This window comes from Oncorhynchus gorbuscha, linkage group LG03 (genome assembly GCF_021184085.1).
Source record: "Oncorhynchus gorbuscha isolate QuinsamMale2020 ecotype Even-year linkage group LG03, OgorEven_v1.0, whole genome shotgun sequence".
Classification (NCBI taxonomy): Eukaryota; Metazoa; Chordata; class Actinopteri; order Salmoniformes; family Salmonidae; genus Oncorhynchus; species Oncorhynchus gorbuscha.
In genome coordinates, this window is record NC_060175.1 from 4,809,940 (window position 1) to 4,832,439 (window position 22,500).

General features: G+C 46.7%; 1 protein-coding gene across 1 annotated transcript in view; it reads left to right on the top strand.

The window, feature by feature from the left end:
* poc1a (POC1 centriolar protein A) overlaps nucleotides 1-22,500 on the top strand; it is a 95,886-nt gene that overhangs the window by 26,604 nt on the left and 46,782 nt on the right. The window contains exons 8-9 of the mRNA XM_046333746.1: nucleotides 9,150-9,218; nucleotides 14,145-14,339. Of these exons, the coding sequence (XP_046189702.1) occupies nucleotides 9,150-9,218; nucleotides 14,145-14,339 (264 nt within the window). The remainder of the gene's footprint in view (nucleotides 1-9,149; nucleotides 9,219-14,144; nucleotides 14,340-22,500) is intronic.

The following is a 22,500-nucleotide window of genomic DNA, read 5'->3' on the forward strand; positions in this document are numbered from 1 at the left end:
AAGGTTCTCTTCATACTGCTCTGGCTGGGAGGGGAGGGGAGGAAGGTTCTCTTCATACTGCTCTGGCTGGGAGGGGAGGAGAGGAGGAAGGTTCTCTTCATACTGCTCTGGCTGGGAGGGGAGGGAGGAGGAAGGTTCTCTTCATACTGCTCTGGCTGGGAGGGGAGGGAGGAGGAAGGTTCTCTTCATACTGCTCTGGCTGGGAGGGGAGGAGAGGAGGAAGGTTCTCTTCATACTGCTCTGGCTGGGAGGGGAGGAGAGGAGGAAGGTTCTCTTCATACTGCTCTCTGGCTGGGAGGGGAGGAGAGGAGGAAGGTTCTCTTCAGGGCTCTGGAGGGAAGGAGGGAGGAAGGTTTTCTTCATACTGCTCTCTGGCTGGGAGGGGAGGGGGAGGGTGAGGAGGAGGAAGGTTTTCTTCATGCTGCTCTCTGGCTGGGAGGGGAAGGGGGAGGAGAGGGGAGGGGGGGGAGGGGGGAGGAAGGTTCTCTTCATACTGCTCTGGCTGGAGGGGAGGGGAGGAGGGGAGGGTGAGGAGGGAGGAAGGTTTTCTTCATGCTGCTCTGGCTGGAGGGGAGAGGGGAGGAGAGGGGAGGGGGAGGAGGGGAGGAAGGTTCTCTTCATACTGCTCTCTGGCTGGGAGGGGAAGGGGAGGAGAGGGGAGGGTGAGGAGGGGAGGAAGGTTCTCTTCATACTGCTCTGGCTGGGAGGGGAGGGGAGAGGAGGAGGAGGTTCTCTTCATACTGCTCTGGCTGGGAGGGGAGGGGAGGAGGAGGAAGGTTCTCTTCATACTGCTCTGGCTGGGAGGGGAGGGGAGAGGAGGAAGGTTCTCTTCATACTGCTCTGGCTGGGAGGGGAGGGGAGGGGAGGAAGGTTCTCTTCATACTGCTCTGGCTGGGAGGGGAGGAGAGGAGGAAGGTTCTCTTCATACTGCTCTGGCTGGGAGGGGAGAGGAGGAGGAAGGTTCTCTTCATACTGCTCTGGCTGGGAGGGGAGGGGAGGAGGAAGGTTCTCTTCATACTGCTCTGGCTGGGAGGGGAGGGGAGGAAGGTTCTCTTCATACTGCTCTGGCTGGGAGGGGAGGAGAGGAGGAAGGTTCTCTTCATACTGCTCTGGCTGGGAGGGGAGGGGGAGGAAGGTTCTCTTCATACTGCTCTGGCTGGGAGGGGAGGGAGGAGGTTCTCTTCAGGGGCTGGGAGGGGAGGAAGGTTCTCTTCATACTGCTCTGGCTGGGAGGGGAGGGAGGAGGAAGGTTCTCTTCATACTGCTCTGGCTGGGAGGGGAGGAGAGGAGGAAGGTTCTCTTCATACTGCTCTGGCTGGGAGGGGAGGAGAGGAGGAAGGTTCTCTTCATACTGCTCTGGCTGGGAGGGGAGGAGAGGAGGAAGGTTCTCTTCATACTGCTCTGGCTGGGAGGGGAGGGAGAGGAGGAGGGGAGGAAGGTTCTCTTCATACTGCTCTGGCTGGGAGGGGAGGAGAGGAGGAAGGTTCTCTTCATACTGCTCTGGCTGGGAGGGGAGGAGAGGAGGAAGGTTCTCTTCATACTGCTCTGGCTGGGAGGGGAGGAGGGAGGAAGGTTCTCTTCATACTGCTCTGGCTGGGAGGGGAGGAGAGGAGGAAGGTTCTCTTCATACTGCTCTGGCTGGGAGGGGAGGAGAGGAGGAAGGTTCTCTTCATACTGCTCTGGCTGGGAGGGGAGGAGAGGAGGAAGGTTCTCTTCATACTGCTCTGGCTGGGAGGGGAGGAGAGGAGGAAGGTTCTCTTCATACTGCTCTGGCTGGGAGGGGAGGGGAGGAAGGTTCTCTCGCTCTGTTATGTCTCTCTCTCTCTGGGAGGAGGGGAGGAATGTCTCTCTTTCTCTGTTATCTGCTCTGGCTTTCTCTGTTATCTCTCTCTCTCTCTCTTCTCTCTCTCTCTACTGCTGGCTGGGAGGGGAGGGAGGAAGGTTCTCTCTCTCTGCTCTGGCTGTTATGTCTCTCTCTTTCTCTCTCTCTCTGTTATGTCTCTCTCTTTCTCTGTTATCTGCTCTCTTTCTCTGTTATCTCTCTCTCTCTCTCTCTCTTCTCTTCTCTCTCTGCTCTCTGGCTGGGTTATGTCTCTCTCTTTCTCTGTTATCTCTCTCTCTCTCTCTCTGCTCTCTCTGTTATGTCTCTCTCTTTCTCTGTTATCTCTCTCTCTCTCTCTGGGAGGGGAGGAGTTATGTCTCTCTCTTTCTCTGTTATCTCTCTGGCTGGGAGGAGGAGAGGAGGAAGTTATGTCTCTGTCTTTCTGTCTCTGGCTGGGATCTCTCTCTCGCTCTGTTATGTCTCTCTCTCTCTCTCTTTCTCTCTCTCTCTGTTATCTCTTTCTCTGTTATCTCTCTCTCTCTCTCTCTCTCTCTCTGTCTGTTATGTCTCTCTCTCTCTCTGTTATGTCTCTCTCTTTCTCTGTTATCTCTCTCTCTCTCTCTCTCTGTTATGTCTCTCTTCTCTTTTATCTCTCTCTATCTTTCTCTCTCGCTCTCTCAATTCAATCCAATTCAATTTGCTTTATTGGCATGACGTAAACAATGTACAGTTTGCCAAAGCTTACTTTGGATATTTACAATATGAAAAATAATAACAATCTAAATTGTCAACGGGACACCAGTAACAACAATAACCAAGGGTCAAAATAACATTCAATAAGCATACAGTAGAGACAGGTTGATTGGTCTGTCAGACACTGTCCCTCAATTTATGGCAGGCAGCAATGTAGTGCGCTGCCAACCCACAACTCTCTGCGTCCTCCCCCAACAACAATCGTCTCTCTGTCTCTGTTATGTCTCTCATCTCTCAATTCAATTTAAGGGCTTTATTGGGTAACCTATGTTAACATTGCCAAAGCAAGTGATGTAGATAATAAACAAAAGTGAAATAAACAATAAAAGTGAACAGTAAACATTACACTCACAGAAGTTTCAAAAGAATAAAGACATTTAAAATGTCACAAATTATATATTCAGTGTTGTAACGATGTGCAAATGGTTAAAGTACACAAGGGAAAATAAATAAGCATAAATATGGGTTGTGTTTACGATGTTTGTTCTTCACTGGTTTCCCTTTTCTTGTGACAACAGGTCACAAATCGTGTTGCTGTGATGGCACACTGTGGTATTTCACCCAGTAGATATGGGAGTTTTCGAATTCTTTGTGGATCTGTGTAATCTGAGGGAAATATGTGTCTCTAATATGGTCATACATTTGGCAGGAGGTTAGGAAGTGCAGCTCAGTTTCCACTTCATTTTGTGGGCCGTGTGCACATAGCCTGTCTTCTCTTGAGAGCCAGGTCTGCCAATAGCAAGGATATGCTCACTGAGTCTGTAAATAGTCAACGTTTTCCTTAAATTTGGGTCAGTCACGGTGGTCAGGTATTCTGCTGCTATGTACTCTCTGTTTATCTCCATATATCTCCATATATCCATATATATCCATATATCCATATATATATATATATATATATTTATTGACTGAGTTACTGGTGCTTCCTGCTTTAATAATTTTTTTGTAAGCAGGAATCAGGAGGATAGAATTATGGTCAGATTTACCAAATGGAGGGTGAGGGAGAGCTTTGTTTGCATCTTAGTGTGTGGAGTAAAGGTGGTCTGGAGTTTTTTCCCCTCTGGTTGCACATTCAACATGCTGATAGAAATTTGGTAAAACAGATTTAAGTTTCCTTGCATTAAAGTCCCCGGCCACTAGGAGCGCCACCTTTGGGGAGCGTTTTCTTGTTTGCTTATGGCGGAATACAGCTAATTTAATGCTGTCTTAGTGCCTCTGACTGGTGGTATGTAGACAGCTACAACAAATACAGACTCTCTAGTTAGATGGTGTGGTCTACAGCTTATCATGAGATATTCTACCTCAGGCGAGCAATAGCTTGAGACTTCCTTAGATATCGTGCACAAGCTGTTATTTACAAAAATACATAGTCCGCCACCCCTTGTCTTACCAGATGCTGCTGTTCAATCCTGCCGGTACATCGTAAAACCAGCCAGCTGTATGTTGATAGTGTCGTTGTTCAGCCACGACTCCGTGAAGCATAAGATGTTACAGTTTTGAATGTCATGTTGGTAGTTTAATCTTCCCCGTAGGTCATCTATTTTATTCTCCAAAGATTGGACGTTTGCCAGCAGAATGGAAGGAAGTGGGGGTTTATTTGATCGCCTATAAATTCTCAGAAGGCAGCCTGCCCTCCGGCCCCTTTTTCTCCACCTCTTCACGCAAATCACGGCGATCTGGGCTTGTTCCCGAGAAAGCAGTATATCGTTCGCGTCAGACTCGTTAAAGTAAAACAAGGATTCTGCCAGTCCGTGGTGAGTCATCACAGTCCTGATGTCCAGAAGTTATTTTCGGACATAAGGGACGGTAGTGGAAAACATTATGTACAAAATTTGCAAATAAAATGTAAAAAAGTTAAACAACGCAAATAAACGGAAACCCGTCTGGCTTCTTCTCATTATCTGTCTCTCTCTGTTACAGTGTGAACAAGTGCCTTGCAAAAGAGTTCATCCCCCTTGGCATTTTTCCTATTTAGTTGCATTACAACCTGTAATTGAAATGGATTTGAACTTTGAACTTGGATTTCATGTAATTAACATAGTAAATTGTCCAAATTGGTGACGTGAAATGATTTTTTAAAACTTGTTTCAAAAGTGTAAAATAACAAAAAAATAATGGAATGTGGTGCGTGCACAAGGGAAAATAAATAAACATAAATATTATTATTATATTGTATTTACAATGGTTTTGTTCTTCACTGGTTGCCCTTTTCTTGTGGCAACAGGTCACACATCTTGCTGCTGTGATGGCACACTGTGGAATTTCACCAGTAGATATGGGAGTTTATCAAAATTGGATTTGTTTTCGAATTCTTTGTGGATCTGTGTAATCTGAGGGAAATATGTCTCTCTAATATGGTCATACATTGGGCAGGAGGTTAGGAAGTGCAGCTCAGTTTCCACCTCATTTTGTGGGCAGTGTGCACATAGCCTGTCTTCTCTTGAGAGCCATGTCTGCCTACGGCGGCCTTTCTCAATAGCAAGGCTATGCTCACTGAGTCTGTACATAGTCAAAGCTTTCCTTAAGTTTGGGTCAGTCACAGTGGTCAGGTATTCGGAAATTAGGGGACTCTTCTCCAGGTTAATCTCTCTGCAGGTGATGGCTTTGTTATGGAAGGTTTGGGAATTGCTTCCTTTTAGGTGGTTGTAGAATGTAATGGCTCTTTTCTGGATTTTGATAATTAGTGGGTATCGGCCTAATTCTGCTCTGCATGCATTATTTGCTGTTTTACGTTGTACACGGAGGATATTTTTGCAGAATTCTGCGTGCAGAGTCTCAATTTGGTGTTTGTCCCATTTTGTGAATTCTTGGTTGGCGCTGATGTTTAGGCCGAGGTATGTATAGTTTTTTTGTGTGCTCTAGGGCAACAGTGTCTAGATGGAATTTGTATTTGTGGTCCTGGTGACTGGACCTTTTTTGGAACACCATTATTTTGGTCTTTCTGAGATTTACTGTCAGGGCCCAGGTCTGACAGAATCTGTGCAGAAGATCTAGGTGCTGCTGTAGGCCCTCCTTGGTTGGTGACAGAAGCACCAGGTCATCAGCAAACAGTAGACATTTTACTTCAGATTCTAGTAGGGTGAGGCCAGGTGCTGCGGACGTTTCTAGTGCCCACGCCAATTCGTTGATATATATATATTGAAGAGGGTGGGGCTTAAGCTGCATCCCTGTCTCACCCCACGACCCTGTGTGAAGAAATCTGTTTGTTTTTGGCCAATTTTAACCGCACACTTGTTGTTTGTGTACATGGATTTTATAATGTTGTATGTTTTACCCCCAACACCACTTTCCATCAATTTGTATAGCAGACCCTCATGCCACGTTGAGTCAAAGGCTTTTTAAAAAATCAACAAAGCATGAGAAGACTTTGCCTTTGTTTTGGTTTGTTTGGTTGTCAATTAGGGTGTGCAGGGTGAATACATGGTCTGTTGTACGGTAATTTGGTAAAAAGCCAATTTTACATTTGCTCAGTACATTGTTTTCATTGAGGAAATGTACGAGTCTGTTGTTAATGATAATACAGAGGATTTTCCCAAGGTTACTGTTGACGCTCTCTCTGTAGCTCTCTTTCTCTCTCTCTCTCTCTCTCTGTTATGTCTGTTATCTCTCTCTCTCTTTTCTCTCTCTCTCTGTCTCTTTCTCTCTCTCTGTTATGTCTGTTATCTCTCTCTCTCTCTTTTTCTCTCTCTCTTTCTCTTTCTCTCTCTCTCTGTTATGTCTGTTATCTCTCTCTCTCTCTTTCTCTCTCTCTCTGTCTCTTTCTCTCTCTCTGTTATGTCTGTTATCTCTCTCTGTCTCTCTGTTATGTCTGTTATCTCTCTCTGTCTCTCTCTCTCTGTTATGTCTGTTATCTCTCTCTGTCTCTCGCTTTTTCTCTCTCTCTGTTATGTCTTATCTCTCTCTCTCTCTCTCTCTGTTATGTCTGCTATCTCTCTCTGTTTTGTCTGTTATCTCTCTTTCTCTCTGTCTCTCTTTTTCTCTCTCAGTTATGTCTTATCTCTCTCTGTCTCTCTCTCTGTTATGTCTGCTATCTCTCTCTGTTATGTCTGTTATCTCTCTCTGTTATATATGTTATCTTTCTCTGTCTCTCTATGTCTTATCTCTTTCTACTCTCTTTCACATGTTATTTTTCTCTCCTTCTCTTCCCTCTTTTTATAATTCTTCTCTTCTCCCTTTAGAATGCATTTTAATGGGAGTGGCTGTATGAGCCTCAAAGAGAAGTGTTTTTATTTTAGGTTTGGAAGAGGCACTCCTTTGTGCTGTGGAAGTAGGTGGTGTTGTCATGATGACTCCTCACCTTCAAATCTCTGTCTCTGTCAACCCACATGGTGTATTCTGATGCTGTGTGTGTGTGTTCCACCTTTTATTTAACTAGGCAAGTCAGTTAAGAACAAATTCTTATTTACAATGACGGCCTGCCCCGGCCCAACCCTCCCATATCCTGGGTGACCAGGAGGGGCTGGTGTCTTGTAATCAGGGGGAGCTGGTTGGGTCTCGTAATCAGGAGGAGCTGGTTGGGTCTCGTAACCAGGAGGGGCTGGTTGGGTGTCTCGTAACCAGGAGGGGCTGGTTGGGTGTCTCGTAACCAAGAGGGGCTTGGGTCTCGTAACCAGGAGGGGCTGGTGTCTCGTAACCAGGAGGGGCTGGTTGGGTCTCGTAATCAGGAGGAGCTGATTGGGTGTCTCGTAACCAGGAGGAGCTGGTTGGGTCTCGTAACCAGGAGGTGCTGGTTGGGTCTCGTAACCAGGAGGTGCTTGTTGTGTCTCGTAACCAGGAGGGGCTGGTTGGGTGTCTCGTAACCAGGAGGGGCTGGTTGGGTCTCGTAACCAGGAGGGGCTGGTTGGGTTGGGTCTCGTAACCAGGAGGAGCTGGTTGGGTCTCGTAACCAGGAGGGGCTGGTTGGGTGTCTCGTAACCAGAAGGAGCTGGTTGGGTGTCTCGTAACCAGGAGGGGCTGGTTGGGTGTCTCATAACCAGGAGGGGCTGGTGTCTCATAACCAGGAGGGGCTGGTGTCTCGTAACCAGGAGGGGCTGGTGTCTCGTAACCAGGGGGAGCTGGTGTCTCGTACCCAGGAGGAACTGGTGTCTCGTAACTAGGAGGTGCTTGTTGTGTCTCGTAACCAGGAGGGGCTGGTTGGGTGTCTCGTAACCAGGAGGGGCTGGTTGGGTCTCGTAACCAGGAGGGGCTGGTTGGGTTGGGTCTCGTAACCAGGAGGAGCTGGTTGGGTCTCGTAACCAGGAGGGGCTGGTTGGGTGTCTCGTAACCAGAAGGAGCTGGTTGGGTGTCTCGTAACCAGGAGGGGCTGGTTGGGTGTCTCGTAACCAGGAGGGGCTGGTGTCTCGTAACCAGGAGGGGCTGGTGTCTCGTAACCAGGAGGGGCTGGTGTCTCGTAACCAGGAGGGGCTGGTGTCTCGTAACCAGGGGGAGCTGGTGTCTCGTACCCAGGAGGAACTGGTGTCTCGTAACTAGGAGGAGCTGGTGTCTCGTAACTAGGAGGAGCTGGTGTCTTGTGACCAGGACAGGAGGTTACAAGACTGTGTGTCTATCAGATCTCTGATTCATCGTAATGACTCACACTACCAGACGAGACTACTGTGCTATCACTAAACACACACACACACACACACACACACACACACACACACACACACACACACACACACACACACACACACACACACACACACACACACACACACACACACACACACACACACACACACACACACACACACACACACACACACACACACACACACACACACACACACACACACACACACACACAGCAGACTGGACTGGCTAGAGAACGCTGATGAGGGGAGCAGACCATCTGTTCCTCATGTCCTGTGTCTGATTATTTATTCCTCTCCTCTCCTCTCCTCTCCTCTGTCTCTCCTCTGTCTCTCCTCTGTCTCTCTGTCGTCTCTCTGTCTCTCTGTCTCTCTGTCTCTCTGTCTCTCCTCTGTCTCTCCTCTGTCTCTCCTCTGTCTCTCCTCTGTCTCTCCTCTGTCTCCTCTCAGTCTCTCTGTCTCTCTCTGTCTCTCTCTGTCTCTCTCTGTCTCCTCTCTGTCTCTCTGTCTCTCTGTCTCTCTCTGTCTCTCTCTGTCTCTCTCTGTCTCTCTCTGTCTCTCTCTGTCTCTGTCTCTCTCTGTCTCTCTGTCTCTCTCTCTCTCTGTCTCTCCTCTCCTCTTTCTCCTCTCCTCTTTCTCCTCTCCTCTCCCTCCTCTCCTCTCCTCTCCTCTCCTCTCCTCTCCTCTCCTCTCCTCTCCTCTCCTCTCCTCTCCTCTCCTCTCCTCTCCTCTCCTCTCCTCTCCTCTCCTCTCCTCTCCTCTCCTCTCCTCTCCTCTCCTCTCCTCTCCTCTCCTCTCCTCTCCTCTCCTCTCCTCTCCTCTCCTCTCCTCTCCTCTTTTCTCCTCTTTCTCCTCTCCTCTCTCCCTGCTTCTCTTTCATCTCGTTCTATTGTTACGTGTCACTCTGACCTAGTAAGTCCTATTGTTTGACTATACATTAGCTGTATATGATGTATACCTTATGCCATATGCCGTAAAAAAATATATATGTGTGTTTCCAGGGCCCAGTCACATGTGTCACGTTCTCTAGGACCGGAGACTACTTTGCCTCAGGAGGATCTGATGAACAGGTGAGACTGGGGGGATTGTTTACATGGGATTGAATGAAAAATGGTTTAATCACATCATTTATATGACATGAATGTGACACGTCGTATTCCAGGAAGTAGCACACTTAAAAAAAAAAGAGTTATATACTGTTGTTCAATGGGTGAAAACACAGTGCTTCTCTCCTCTCTTCTTCTCTCCTCTCTTCTGGTACGTGATGGAGACTGTGGCAGCCTGCTGTTCCCTCCTCTCTTCTTCCCTCCTCTCTTCTTCCCTCCTTTCTTCTTCTCTCCTCTCTTCTTCCCTCCTTTCTTCTTCTCTCCTCTCTTCTTCCCTCCTCTCTTCTTCTCTCCTCTCTTCTTCCCTCCTTTCTTCTTCCCTCCTTTCTTCTTCCCTCCTTTGTTCTTCCCTCCTCTCTTCTTCCCTCCTCTCTTCTTCTCTCCTCTCTTCTTCCCTCCTCTCTTCTTCCCTCCTCTCTTCTTCTCTCCTCTCTTCTTCCCTCCTCTCTTCTTCCCTCCTCTCTTCTTCTCTCCTCTCTTCTTCCCTCCTCTCTTCTTCTCTCCTCTCTTCTTCCCTCCTCTCTTCTTCCCTCCTCTCTTCTTCCCTCCTCTCTTCTTCCCTCCTCTCTTCTTCTCTCCTCTCTTCTTCCCTCCTCTCTTCTTCTCTCCTCTCTTCTTCTCTCCTCTCTTCTTCCCTCCTCTCTTCTTCTCTCCTCTCTTCTTCTCTCCTCTCTTCTTCCCTCCTCTCTTCTTCCCTCCTCTCTTCTTCCCTCCTCTCTTCTTCCCTCCTCTCTTCTTCCCTCCTCTCTTCACGTGATGGAGACTGTGGCAGCCTGCTGTTCCCTCCTCTCTTCACGTGATGGAGACTGTGGCAGCCTGCTGTTCCCCCCTCCCTGCTGTTCCCTCCTCCCTGCTGTTCCCTCCTCCCTGCTGTTCCCTCCTCCCTGCTGTTCCCTCCTCCCTGCTGTTCCTTCCTCCCTGCTGTTCCCTCCTCCCTGCTGTTCCCTCCTCCCTGCTGTTCCCTCCTCCTGCTGTTCCCTCCTCCCTGCTGTTCCCTCCTCCCTGCTGTTCCCTCCTCCCTGCTGTTCCTTCCTCCCTGCTGTTCCCTCCTCCCCGCTGTTCCGTCCTCTCTTCTTCCCTCCTCCCTGCTGTTCCATCCTCCCTGCTTTTCCCTCCTCCCTGCTGTTCCCTCCTCCCTGCTGTTCCCTCCTCCCTGCTGTTCCCTCCTCCCTGCTGTTCCCTCCTCCCTGCTGTTCCCTCCTCCCTGCTGTTCCCTCCCCCTGCTGTTCCCTCCTCTCTTCTTCCCTAGCCGGAAAGTAGAGCATTGCAGTAGTCTAACCTAGAAGTGACAAAAGCATGGTGAAATTTTTCTGCATCATTTTTGGACAGAAAGTTTCAAAGTTTTGCAATGTTACGTAGATGGAAAAAAGCTGTCCTTGAAACAGTCTTGATACGTTCGTCAAAAGAGAGATCAGGGTCCAGAGTAACGCCGAGGTCTTTCAGTTTTATTTGAGACGACTGTACAACCATCAAGATTAATTGCTGGCTTGCTTCTGAAGCTAAGCAGGGTTGGTCCTGGTCAGTTCCTGGATGGGAGACCAGATGCTGCTGGAAGTGCTGTTGGAGGGCCAGTAGGAGGCACTCTTTTCTCTAGTCTAAAAAATATCACAATGCCGCAGGGTAGCGATTGGGGACACTGCCCTGTGTAGGGTTAAACGGGTGTTCTGACTCTCCCACGACACTTATCGTGAGAGTAGGGGTGTTAACCCCGGTGTCCTGGCTAAATTCTGAATCCACAATTGGCTCATTCATCCCCTCCTCTCCCCTGTAACTATTCCCCAGGATAAAGAGCCCCTGGTAAAATAACGGATAAATAAAACAATTAAATATTGTCAGATTATATTTGTCCGAGTTTAAAAGTAGAACATGTGCCGCTATCCACTTCCTTATGTTTGAAACACAGGCTTCCAGGGAGGGCAATGTTGGGGCTTCACCATGTTTCATTGAAATGTACAGCTGTGTGTCATCCGCATAGCAGTGAAAGTTAACATTATGTTTCTGAATGACATCACCAAGAGGTAAAATATATAGTGAAAACAATAGTGGTCCTAAAACGGAACCTTGAGGAACACTGCGCAACAGCTTTTTCAAACATTTTGGAGAGGAATGGGAGATTCGATATAGGCCAATTTTAGTTTGTTATATTTTCTGGGTCAAGGTTTGGCTTTCTTAAGAGAGGCTTTATTACTGCCACTTTTAGTGAGTTTGGTAGGACAACTGAGCTTTGGAGGAAGAGTCCGTAATTTGCTTTCTAATGATCATGATCTTTTCCTCAAAGAAGTTCATGAATTTATCACTGCTGAAGTGAAAGACATCCTGTCTTGGGGAATGCTGCTTTTTAGTTAGCTTTGCGACAGTATCAAAAATAAATTTAGGATTGTTCTTATTTTCCACAATTAAGTTGGAACAATAGGATGATCGAGCAGCATTGAGGGCTCTTCGGTACTGCACGGTACTGTCTTTCCAAGCTAGTCGGACGACTTCCAGTTTGGTGTGGCGCCACTTCCGTTCCAATTTTCTGGAAGCTTGCTTCAGGGCTCTGGTATTTTCTGTATACCAGAGAGCTAGTTTCTTATGACAAATGTTTGTTTTATTTAGTGGTGCGACTGCATCTAGGGTTAAATTGAGTTCCTCAGATGGTTAACTGATTTTTGTACTCTGACATCCTTGGGTAGGTGGAGGGAGTCTGGAAGGGCATCAAGGAATTGTTGGGTTGTCTGAGAATTCATAGCATGGCTTTTGATGATCCTTGGTTGGGGTCTGAGCAGATTATATGTTGCGATTGCAAAACGTAATAAAATGGTTGTCCGATAGTCCAGGATTATGAGGAAAAACATTAAGATCCACAACATTTATTCCACTGGACAAAACTAGGTCCAGAGTATGACTGTGACAGTGAGTAGGTCCAGAGACATGTTGGACAAAACCCACTGAGTCGATGATGGCTCCGAAAGCCTTTTGGAGTGGGTCTTTGGACTTTTTTCCATGTGAATATTAAAGTCACCAAAAATGTGAATATTATCTGCTATGACTACAAGGTCCGATAGGAATTCAGGGAACTCAGTGAGGAACGCTGTATGTGGCCCAGGAGGCCTGTAAACTGTAGCTATAAAAAGTGATTGAGTAGGCTGCATAGATTTCATCACTAGAAGCTCAAATGATGAAAACATTTTTTTTTTTGTAAATTGAAATTAGCTTTTGTACCCAAGAAGATTCGAGACTGTAATCGCTGCCAAATGTGCTTCTGAAAAGTACTGAGTAAAGGGTCTGAATACTTATGTAAATGTGATATTTCAGTTTTTTATTTTTTATACATTTGCATAAATGTATCAAACTTTTTTTTTCTTTGTCATTATGGGGTATTGTGTGTAAATTGATGAAAAAAAAAACTATTGAATCAAATTTAGAATAAGGCTGTAACTTAACAAAATGTGGAAAAAGTAAAGGGGTCTGGATACTCTCCGAATGCACTGTACACGCACGCACACCTACCTACCTACCTACCTACCTACCTACCTACCTACCTACCTACCTACCTACCTACCTACCTACCTACCTACCTACCTACCTACCTACCTACCTACCTACCTCCCTCCCTCCCTCCCTCCCTCCCTCCCTCCCTCCCTCCCTCCCTCCCTCCCTCACACAAATTCAGTATGTTTTACATGCGCAGTAATAATTAGATATTGTTCTTAGGGAGGGGCTAGTTACCCCTTAACATGCACAGTAATAATTAGACATTGTTCTTAGGGAGGGGCTAGTTACCCCTTAGCACCATATCTTTACATGCACAGTAATAATTAGACATTGTTCTTAGGGAGGGGCTAGATACCCCTTAACATGCACAGTAATAATTAGACATTGTTCTTAGGGAGGGGCTAGTTACCCCTTAGCACCATATGTTTACAGACACAGTAATAATTAGATATTAAACTGATGGCAGTAGGCAGATTATACAATAGTAACCACCTCACACCGCTTGTTACCCCTTAGCACCATATGTTTACAGACACAGTAATAATTAGACATTGTTCTTAGGGAGGGGCTAGTTACCCCTTAGCACCATATGTTTACAGACACAGTAATAATTAGATATTAAACTGATGGCAGTAGGCAGATTATACAATAGTAACCACCTCACATCGCTTGTCTTGATCAGCGTAAGTATACGCTGATTTAAAACACCTAGTTATCAGAGTAATATTTCTAATTATTAGGACATGTAAACACCTTAATGGGCGTTTTCAGCTTTGTATTTGACCTGGGTGCGTGCTAACAGCAGCCGAGCGAGCCTCCCTCTTTTAGTGCCAGTGAAGTGAGTTTGGAACAACTGAATCTATGGGTCTAAGAAGTCGTTTCCACATACAAACTTAAAATGTCCGATAATGCCTCCCAAAATTGCCGATTTTTCTGCATTTATCAAGAGTCCCAATCGTGTCCATGGAAACAGGATTATTAGGAGAAACCGTTCTTCTTGCAAAGCATGTAAACATTTTAATCAAACTATTATATTAATCTGACTATCCACAATATCCACAACAATACACACCGACGGCTTGTTAAGATTTTTAATTTTAATTTTTTAATTTGACCTTTATTTAACCAGGCAAGTCAGTTAAGAACAGATGACGGCCTGGGAACAGTGGGTTAACTGCCTGTTCAGGGGCAGAACGACAGATTTGTACCTTGTCAGCTCGGCTCAAGATAGACAGAGACGAAGGGAAAAACTTTCTGATTAGTTTTTCAATGATTTTTAAAAATCTGTTTTGAGCGAGACGGAGAAGATATTTTATATGATTTATGTCTAAGATGCTTTCTAATTCGTCAACAATCCTCTCCGGCCGTCATAGACATGTTGTACTCAGTTTTCCACTTTTCTACCCAACACAGGCTATGGTGTGGAAGACTAATTTTAAATCAACTGACTACGGAGAAGTTCTACAGCAGACGGAGACCTGCGTCGACCTTGGAGGAGGAGGAGGAGCAGCTGCAGGAGGAGGAGCTGCAGGAGGAGGAGGAGGAGCTGCAGGAGGAGGAGGAGCAGCTTTCCCTGGAGACTCCAGGAAGTTCTTGCACCATAGGCAGGTAAACTACCACGGAATGTTTGGAATGTCCCTCTGATTTTTTTGTTGGGGAATGTTCGGGGGATGACTCTGTGACAGGATGTAATTGGTTCCAGGCCCTAAGCTAGGACTGCATCCCAAATTACATCCTATTCTCCATAGGGCTCTGATGAAAAGTAGTGCAGAAAATATAGGGGAATAGGGTGTCATTGTAGTTCTCCTGATGGTTGTAACCTCCTCATCTCAATCAGGGGTGCCAGGTAGTCTAGTGGTTAGAGCGTTGGACCAGTAACCGAAAGGTTTACTTGATCGAATCCCCGAGTTGACAAGTTTATAAAAAATCTGTCCTTCTGCACCTGAACAAAAGCAGTTAACCCACTGTTCCTAGACCAGTTAACCCACTGTTCCTAGACCAGTTAACCCACTGTTCCTAGACCAGTTAACCCCACTGTTCCTAGACCAGTTAACCCACTGTTCCTAGACCAGTTAACCCACTGTTCCTAGACCAGTTAACCGACTGTTCCCAGACCAGTTAACCCACTGTTCCTAGACCAGTTAACCCACTGTTCCTAGACCAGTTAACCCACTGTTCCTAGACCAGTTAACCCACTGTTCCTAGACCAGTTAACCCACTGTTCCTAGACCAGTTAACCCACTGTTCCTAGGCCAGTTAACCCACTGTTCCTAGACCAGTTAACCCACTGTTCCTAGACCAGTTAACCCACTGTTCCTAGACCAGTTAACCCACTGTTCCTAGACCAGTTAACCCACTGTTCCTAGACCAGTTAACCCACTGTTCCCAGACCAGTTAACCCACTGTTCCTAGACCAGTTAACCCACTGTTCCTAGACCAGTTAACCCACTGTTCCTAGACCAGTTAACCCACTGTTCCTAGACCAGTTAACCCACTGTTCCCTAGACCAGTTAACCCACTGTTCCTAGACCAGTTAACCCACTGTTCCTAGACCAGTTAACCCACCGTTCCTAGACCAGTTAACCCACTGTTCCTAGACCAGTTAACCCACTGTTCCTAGACCAGTTAACCCACTGTTCCTAGACCAGTTAACCCACTGTTCCTAGACCAGTTAACCCACTGTTCCTAGACCAGTTAACCCACTGTTCCTAGACCAGTTAACCCACTGTTCCTAGGCCAGTTAACCCACTGTTCCTAGGCCAGTTAACCCACTGTTCCTAGACCAGTTAACCCACTGTTCCTAGACCAGTTAACCCACTGTTCCTAGACCAGTTAACCCTCTGTTCCTAGACCAGTTAACCCTGTTCCTAGACCAGTTAACCCCACTGTTCCTAGACCAGTTAACCCACTGTTCCTAGACCAGTTAACCCTCTGTTCCTAGACCAGTTAACCCTCTGTTCCTAGACCAGTTAACCCACTGTTCCTAGACCAGTTAACCCACTGTTCCTAGACCAGTTAACCCACTGTTCCTAGACCAGTTAACCCACTGTTCCTAGACCAGTTAACCCACTGTTCCTAGACCAGTTAACCCACTGTTCCTAGACCAGTTAACCCACTGTTCCTAGACCAGTTAACCCACTGTTCCTAGACCAGTTAACCCACTGTTCCTAGACCAGTTAACCCACTGTTCCTAGACCAGTTAACCCACTGTTCCTAGACCAGTTAACCCACTGTTCCTAGACCAGTTAACCCACTGTTCCTAGACCAGTTAACCCACTGTTCCTAGACCAGTTAACCCACTGTTCCTAGACCAGTTAAACCACTGTTCCTAGACCAGTTAACCCACTGTTCCTAGACCAGTTAACCCACTGTTCCTAGACCAGTTAAACCACTGTTCCTAGACCAGTTAACCCACTGTTCCTAGACCAGTTAACCCACTGTTCCTAGACCAGTTAACCCACTGTTCCTAGACCAGTTAACCCACTGTTCCTAGACCAGTTAACCCACTGTTCCTAGACCAGTTAACCCACTGTTCCTAGACCAGTTAACCCACTGTTCCTAGACCAGTTAACCCACTGTTCCTAGACCAGTTAACCCACTGTTCCTAGACCAGTTAAACCACTGTTCCTAGACCAGTTAAACCATTGTTCCTAGACCAGTTAAACCACTGTTCCTAGACCAGTTAACCCACTGTTCCTAGACCAGTTAACCCACTGTTCCTAGACCAGTTAACCCACTGTTCCTAGACCAGTTAACCCACTGTTCCTAGACCAGTTAACCCTCTGTTCCTAGACCAGTTAAACCACTGTTCCTAGACCAGTTAAACCACTGTTCCTAGACCAGTTAACCCACTGTTCCTAGACCAGTTAACCCACTGTTCCACTGTTCCTAGACCAGTTACCCCACTGTTCCTAGACCAGTTAACCCACTGTTCCTAGACCAGTTAACCCACTGTTCCTAGACCAGTTAACCCACTGTTCCTAGACCAGTTAACCCACTGTTCCTAGACCAGTTAACCCACTGTTCCTAGACCAGTTAACCCACTGTTCCTAGGCCAGTTAACCCACTGTTCCTAGACCAGTTAACCCACTGTTCCTAGACCAGTTAACCCACTGTTCCTAGGCCAGTTAACCCACTGTTCCTAGGCCAGTTAACCCACTGTTCCTAGACCAGTTAACCCACTGTTCCTAGGCCAGTTAACCCCACTGTTCCTAGACCAGTTAAACCACTGTTCCCCGGTAGGCCGTCAGTGTAAATAAGAATTTGTTCTTAACACTACCCATCCCTGTCGCGGGATCATTTTCGTCAGCAACTGCTGAATAGCATAGCGCAACAGTCAAATAATATTACTAAAAAATATTCATGAAATCAGAAGTGCAATATTGCAAAACACAGCTTAGCCTTTTGTTAATCCTCCTGTCGTCTCTGATTTTGAAATTAGGCTTTACAGCGACAGCAATCCAAGCGTTTGTGTAAGTTTATCGATATCCCCGCATAGCATTATGTACACTTAGCATCAGGAAGCTTGGTCACGAAAATCAGAAAAGCAATCAAATTAACCATTTACCTTTGATGATCTTTGGATGTTTTCACTCACGAGACTCCCAGTTACACAACAAATTCCTTTTCCTTTTGTTCCTAGAGATTATTTTTATACCCAAAATACCTCCGTTTGTTTGTCACGTTATGTTCAGAAATCCACAGGAAAGAGCGGTCACGACAACGCAGAAGGAAATTCCAAATAGTTTCCGTAATGTCCACAGAAACATGTCAACCGTTTTTTACAATCATTCCTTGGGTAGTTTTTTAAAATATATATTCGATAATATATCAACCGAGTGTGTAGGTTTTTCAATAACAGCGGGAGGAACAATGGCGGCTTTACTCTGTAGCGCAAAAACTCACTCTGAGAGCCTCCACCTATCCACTTACGCAATGTGATCTTTCACGCTCATTTTTCAAAATAAAAGCCTTAAACTATGTCTAAAGACTGACACCTTAGGGAAGCCAGAGAAAACTGATTCTGGTTGATATCCCTTTAAATGGAGGAAAGGAATGCATAGGAACAGAAGGGTTTCAAAATAAGAGGCACTTCCTGATTGGTTTTTCCTAAGGGTTTCGCCTGCAATATCAGTTCTGTTATACTCACAGACAATATTTTGACCGTTTTGGAAACTTTTAGAGTGTTTTCTGCTCTACCTGAATGTACCAGTGAGGGTTGCTGCTCTACCTGAAGGTACCAGTGAGGGTTGCTGCTCTACCTGAAGGTACCAGTGAGGGTTGCTGCTCTACCTGAATGTACCAGTGAGGGTTGCTGCTCTACCTGAATGTACCAGTGAGGGTTGCTGCTCTGGGTTTGGAGATGCCCCTCCCTCCCTCCCTCCCTCCCTCCCTCCCTCCCTCCCTCCCTCCCTCCCCCTCCCTCCCTCCCTCCCTCCCTCCCTCCCTCCCTCCCTCCCTCCCTCCCTCCCTCCCTCCCTCCCTCCCTCCCTCCCTCCCTCCCAGGCTGCCTCGTTTCTTCCCTGCTCCTACTCCACCTGTCTATCTCCCTCTTCCTCTCTCTCTACCTTCTAGCTTCCCCCTCTCCACCCTCCATCCCTCTTCCCTCTCCTCCACCCTCCCTCCCTGTCCTCTCATCCCCTCCCTCCTCTCTGAGGGGTCTCTATGTCGTGTGACATGCTGATGGGTCTCTATGTCGTGTAACATGCTGATGGGTCTCTATGTCGTGTGACATGCTGAGGGGTCATCTATGTCGTGTGACATGCTGAGGGGTCTCTATGTCATGTGACATGCTGAGGGGTCTCTATGTCGTGTGACATGCTGAGGGGTCTCTATGTCGTGTGACATGCTGAGGGGTCTCTATGTCATGTAACATGCTGAGGGGTTGAAGCCTATGTCTGATGTAATGGTCTCTAATAGCTGTTACCCAGTCTGGTCATTATAGACTGACCTGAAGACTACAGCCTGGCCATTGTAGACTGAACTGAAGACTACAGCCTGGTCATTATAGACTGAACTGAAGACTACAGCCTGGTCATTATAGACTGACCTGAAGACTACAGCCTGGTCATTATAGACTGAACTGAAGACTACAGCCTGGTCATTGTAAACTGACCTGAAGACTACAGCCTGGTCATTATAGACTGACCGGAAGACTACAGCCTGGTCATTATAGACTGACCGGAAGACTACAGCCTGGTCATTATAGACTGACCTGAAGACTACAGCCTGGTCATTATAGACTGACCTGAAGACTACAGCCTGGTCATTATAGACTGACCGGAAGACTACAGCCTGGTCATTATAGACTGAACTGAAGACTATTGGTGCAATGTGTATTTTTTATTTTTTTTGCCTTTCTCTCCAGTGACCCGGGGTTTGATTCCCTGCCCCGCCGTCCACTACAATATGTGTTGTAGGCCTAGTCCCTCTGTGTTCCTCTCTCTCCCTGCATCTCAAATGGCACCCTTTGCCCTACATAGTGCACTACCCACATAATAATCACAGTGGTTGTACTGGGTGCAACAGTTCAGCACCTCAGGAGTAAATGTCGGCTGAGTAGTCAGAGGTCAAGACAGCAGGTGTGGTGGAGAGAGAGGGTCGAAACTGCAGGTCCGGGACAAGGTAGCACTACCGGTAAACAGGGCTCCATAGCCGCAGGCAGAACAGCAGAAACTGGATCAGCAGCACAACCATGTGTTCTGGGTGACGGGGACAGATAGGAGTTGTCAGGCCAGGTAGTCCTGAGGGATGGCAATGAGAGAGAGAGAGACCACGAAGATCTCCTCGACCACACAAGCAGGAGGGGGCGCAAAAGTCTAGCATGGGGGGGGGGGGGGGGGGCGACGACAACAAGGCCCGTTTGTTGCCGTTCACCTTCACCCGCCTGGGGCCTGGAAGCTGTAGGCACTGAAACCTCGGCCTCATGTAATCCGGTTCACTTTGAACAATTCCTGGAAGTGGCGCAAGTGCCTAATTCCTTACATAAGGGAGAGCAGGCCCATGTACAGACTTTCTCGGTGACCTCAAGTACTCATTAACTCTGTCTTTAATTATCTGATAGCATGTAACACCCCAAAAGACCCGCAGGGGACGTAAACAAAATAATTAGCATAGTCGTCGCTACACAAACCGCACAAATAAAATATAAAACATTCATTACCTTTGACCATCTTCTTTGTTGGCACTCCTAGATGTCCCATAATCACTATTGGGTCTTTTTTCGATTAAATCGGTCCATATATAGCCTAGATATCGATCTATGAAGACTGTGATAAACGGAAAAAAATTGCGTTTCATAACGTAACGTCATTTTTTTAAATTCAAAAAGTCAACGATAAACTTGCTGCGTGTATTTTTCGTTTGCTTCGAGGAGAAACACAGCTGCCACGAATGATTTATCATCGAATAGATGTGTGAAAAACACCTTGAGGATTGATTCTAAACAACGTTTGCCATGTTTCTGTCGATATTATGGAGTTAATTTGGTAAAAAGTTCGCCGTTGTAGAGACTGCATTTTCAGATTTTTTTCTTACATTTACATTTACATTTAAGTCATTTAGCAGACGCTCTTATCCAGAGCGACTTACAAATTGGTGCATTCACCTTATGACATCCAGTGGAACAGTCACTTTACAATAGTGCATCTAGATCTAAAAGGGGGGGTTGGGGTGAGAGGGATTACTTATCCTATCCTAGGTATTCCTTAAAGAGGTGGGGTTTCAGGTGTCTCCGGAAGGTGGTGATTGACTCCGCTGTCCTGGCGTCGTGAGGGAGTTTGTTCCACCATTGGGGGGCCAGAGCAGCGAACAGTTTGACTGGGCTGAGCGGGAGCTGTACTTCCTCAGTGGTAGGGAGGCGAGCAGGCCAGAGGTGGATGAACGCAGTGCCCTTGTTTGGGTGTAGGGCCTGATCAGAGCCTGGAGGTACTGAGGTGCCGTTCCCCTCACAGCTCCGTAGGCAAGCACCATGGTCTTGTAGCGGATGCGAGCTTCAACTGGAAGCCAGTGGAGAGAGCGGAGGAGCGGGGTGACGTGAGAGAACTTGGGAAGGTTGAACACCAGACGGGCTGTGGCGTTCTGGATGAGTTGTAGGGGTTTAATGGCACAGGCAGGGAGCCCAGCCAACAGCGAGTTGCAGTACTTCAGACGGGAGATGACAAGTGCCTGGATTAGGACCTGCGCCGCTTCCTGTGTGAGGCAGGGTCGTACTCTGCGGATGTTGTAGAGCATGAACCTACAGGAACGGGCCACCGCCTTGATTTTAGTTGAGAACGACAGGGTGTTGTCCAGGATCACGCCAAGGTTCTTAGAGCTCTGGGAGGAGGACACAATGGAGTTGTCAACCGTGATGGCGAGATCATGGAACGGGCAGTCCTTCCCCGGGAGGAAGAGCAGCTCCGTCTTGCCGAGGTTCAGCTTGAGGTGGCGATCCGTCATCCACACTGATATGTCTGCCAGACATGCAGAGATGCGATTCGCCACCTGGTCATCAGAAGGGGGAAAGGAGAAGATTAATTGTGTGTCGTCTGCATAGCAATGATAGGAGAGACCATGTGAGGTTATGACAGAGCCAAGTGACTTGGTGTATAGCGAGAATAGGAGAGGGCCTAGAACAGAGCCCTGGGGGACACAAACGTGATGAACAAAACGGAACGATTTCTCCTACACAAGTAATCTTTTTGGAAAAACGGAACATTTGCTATCTAACTGAGAGTCTCCTCATTGAAAACATCCGAAGTTCTTCAAAGGTAAATTATTTTATTTGAATGTTTTTCTTGGTGTTGTGAAAATGTTGCCTGCTGAATGCTATGCTTAATGCTATGCTAGCTATCAATACTCTTACACAAATGCTTGTGTAGCTATGGTTGAAAAGCATATTTTGAAAATCTGAGATGACAGTGTTGTTAACAAAAGGCTAAGCTTGTGAGCCAATATATTTATTTCATTTCATTTGCGATTTTCATGGATAGTTAACGTTGCGTTATGGTAATGAGCTTGAGGCTATAATTACGCTCCCGGATACGGGATTGCTCGACGCTAGAGATTAAGAACAAATTCTTATTTTCAAGGACAGCCTACTCCTTCCTCCCTGTCGGGCAATTGAACATCGGTCTCCCGCGCGTGCCCGCACGGCACAGGGATTCTTTAGCTAAATAGCCCAATACGGTACTGCCCACCGTCACGTTGTACAGCGCCATATTTTCCATCCTAAAGGAAACCCAAAGAGTTTTTCATTTTTCTTGGAATAGAAACACCATAATATTAATCATATTAATTAAGAAAGTTCCAGTCAAAAGTTTGGACACACCTACTCATTCCAGGGTTTTTATTTATTTCTAAACCAGCAAGAACTTGTCTGTGTAGACCAATTAAGTTTTCCAAAAGAATAGACTGACTTGTTTTCCAAAAGAATATTGTAATTGTGATGAAAGCGGTAAAAATGTCTAGGAGCGTGAGGACAGGCACAGAGCCTTGTCTGACACCATTAAAAGGTAATTTATCACCTTCACAAGTGCAGTCTCAGTGCTATGAACAGTCATATAGCCCGGGCACCTAGTCTAAAACCAGACTGAAGCGTTTCGTACACGTAATCGTTATTTCTTCAGGAAGCTTTTTTAAAATTTTAAATAGAGAGGAATCAGAGATTTGATATAGGCCAATAGTTTTTTCTGATGGGTCAAGGTTTGGCTTTTTCAAGAGAGGCTTTATTAATGCCATTTAGTGAGTTTGGTACACATCCGGTGGATAGAGAGCCGTTTATTATGTT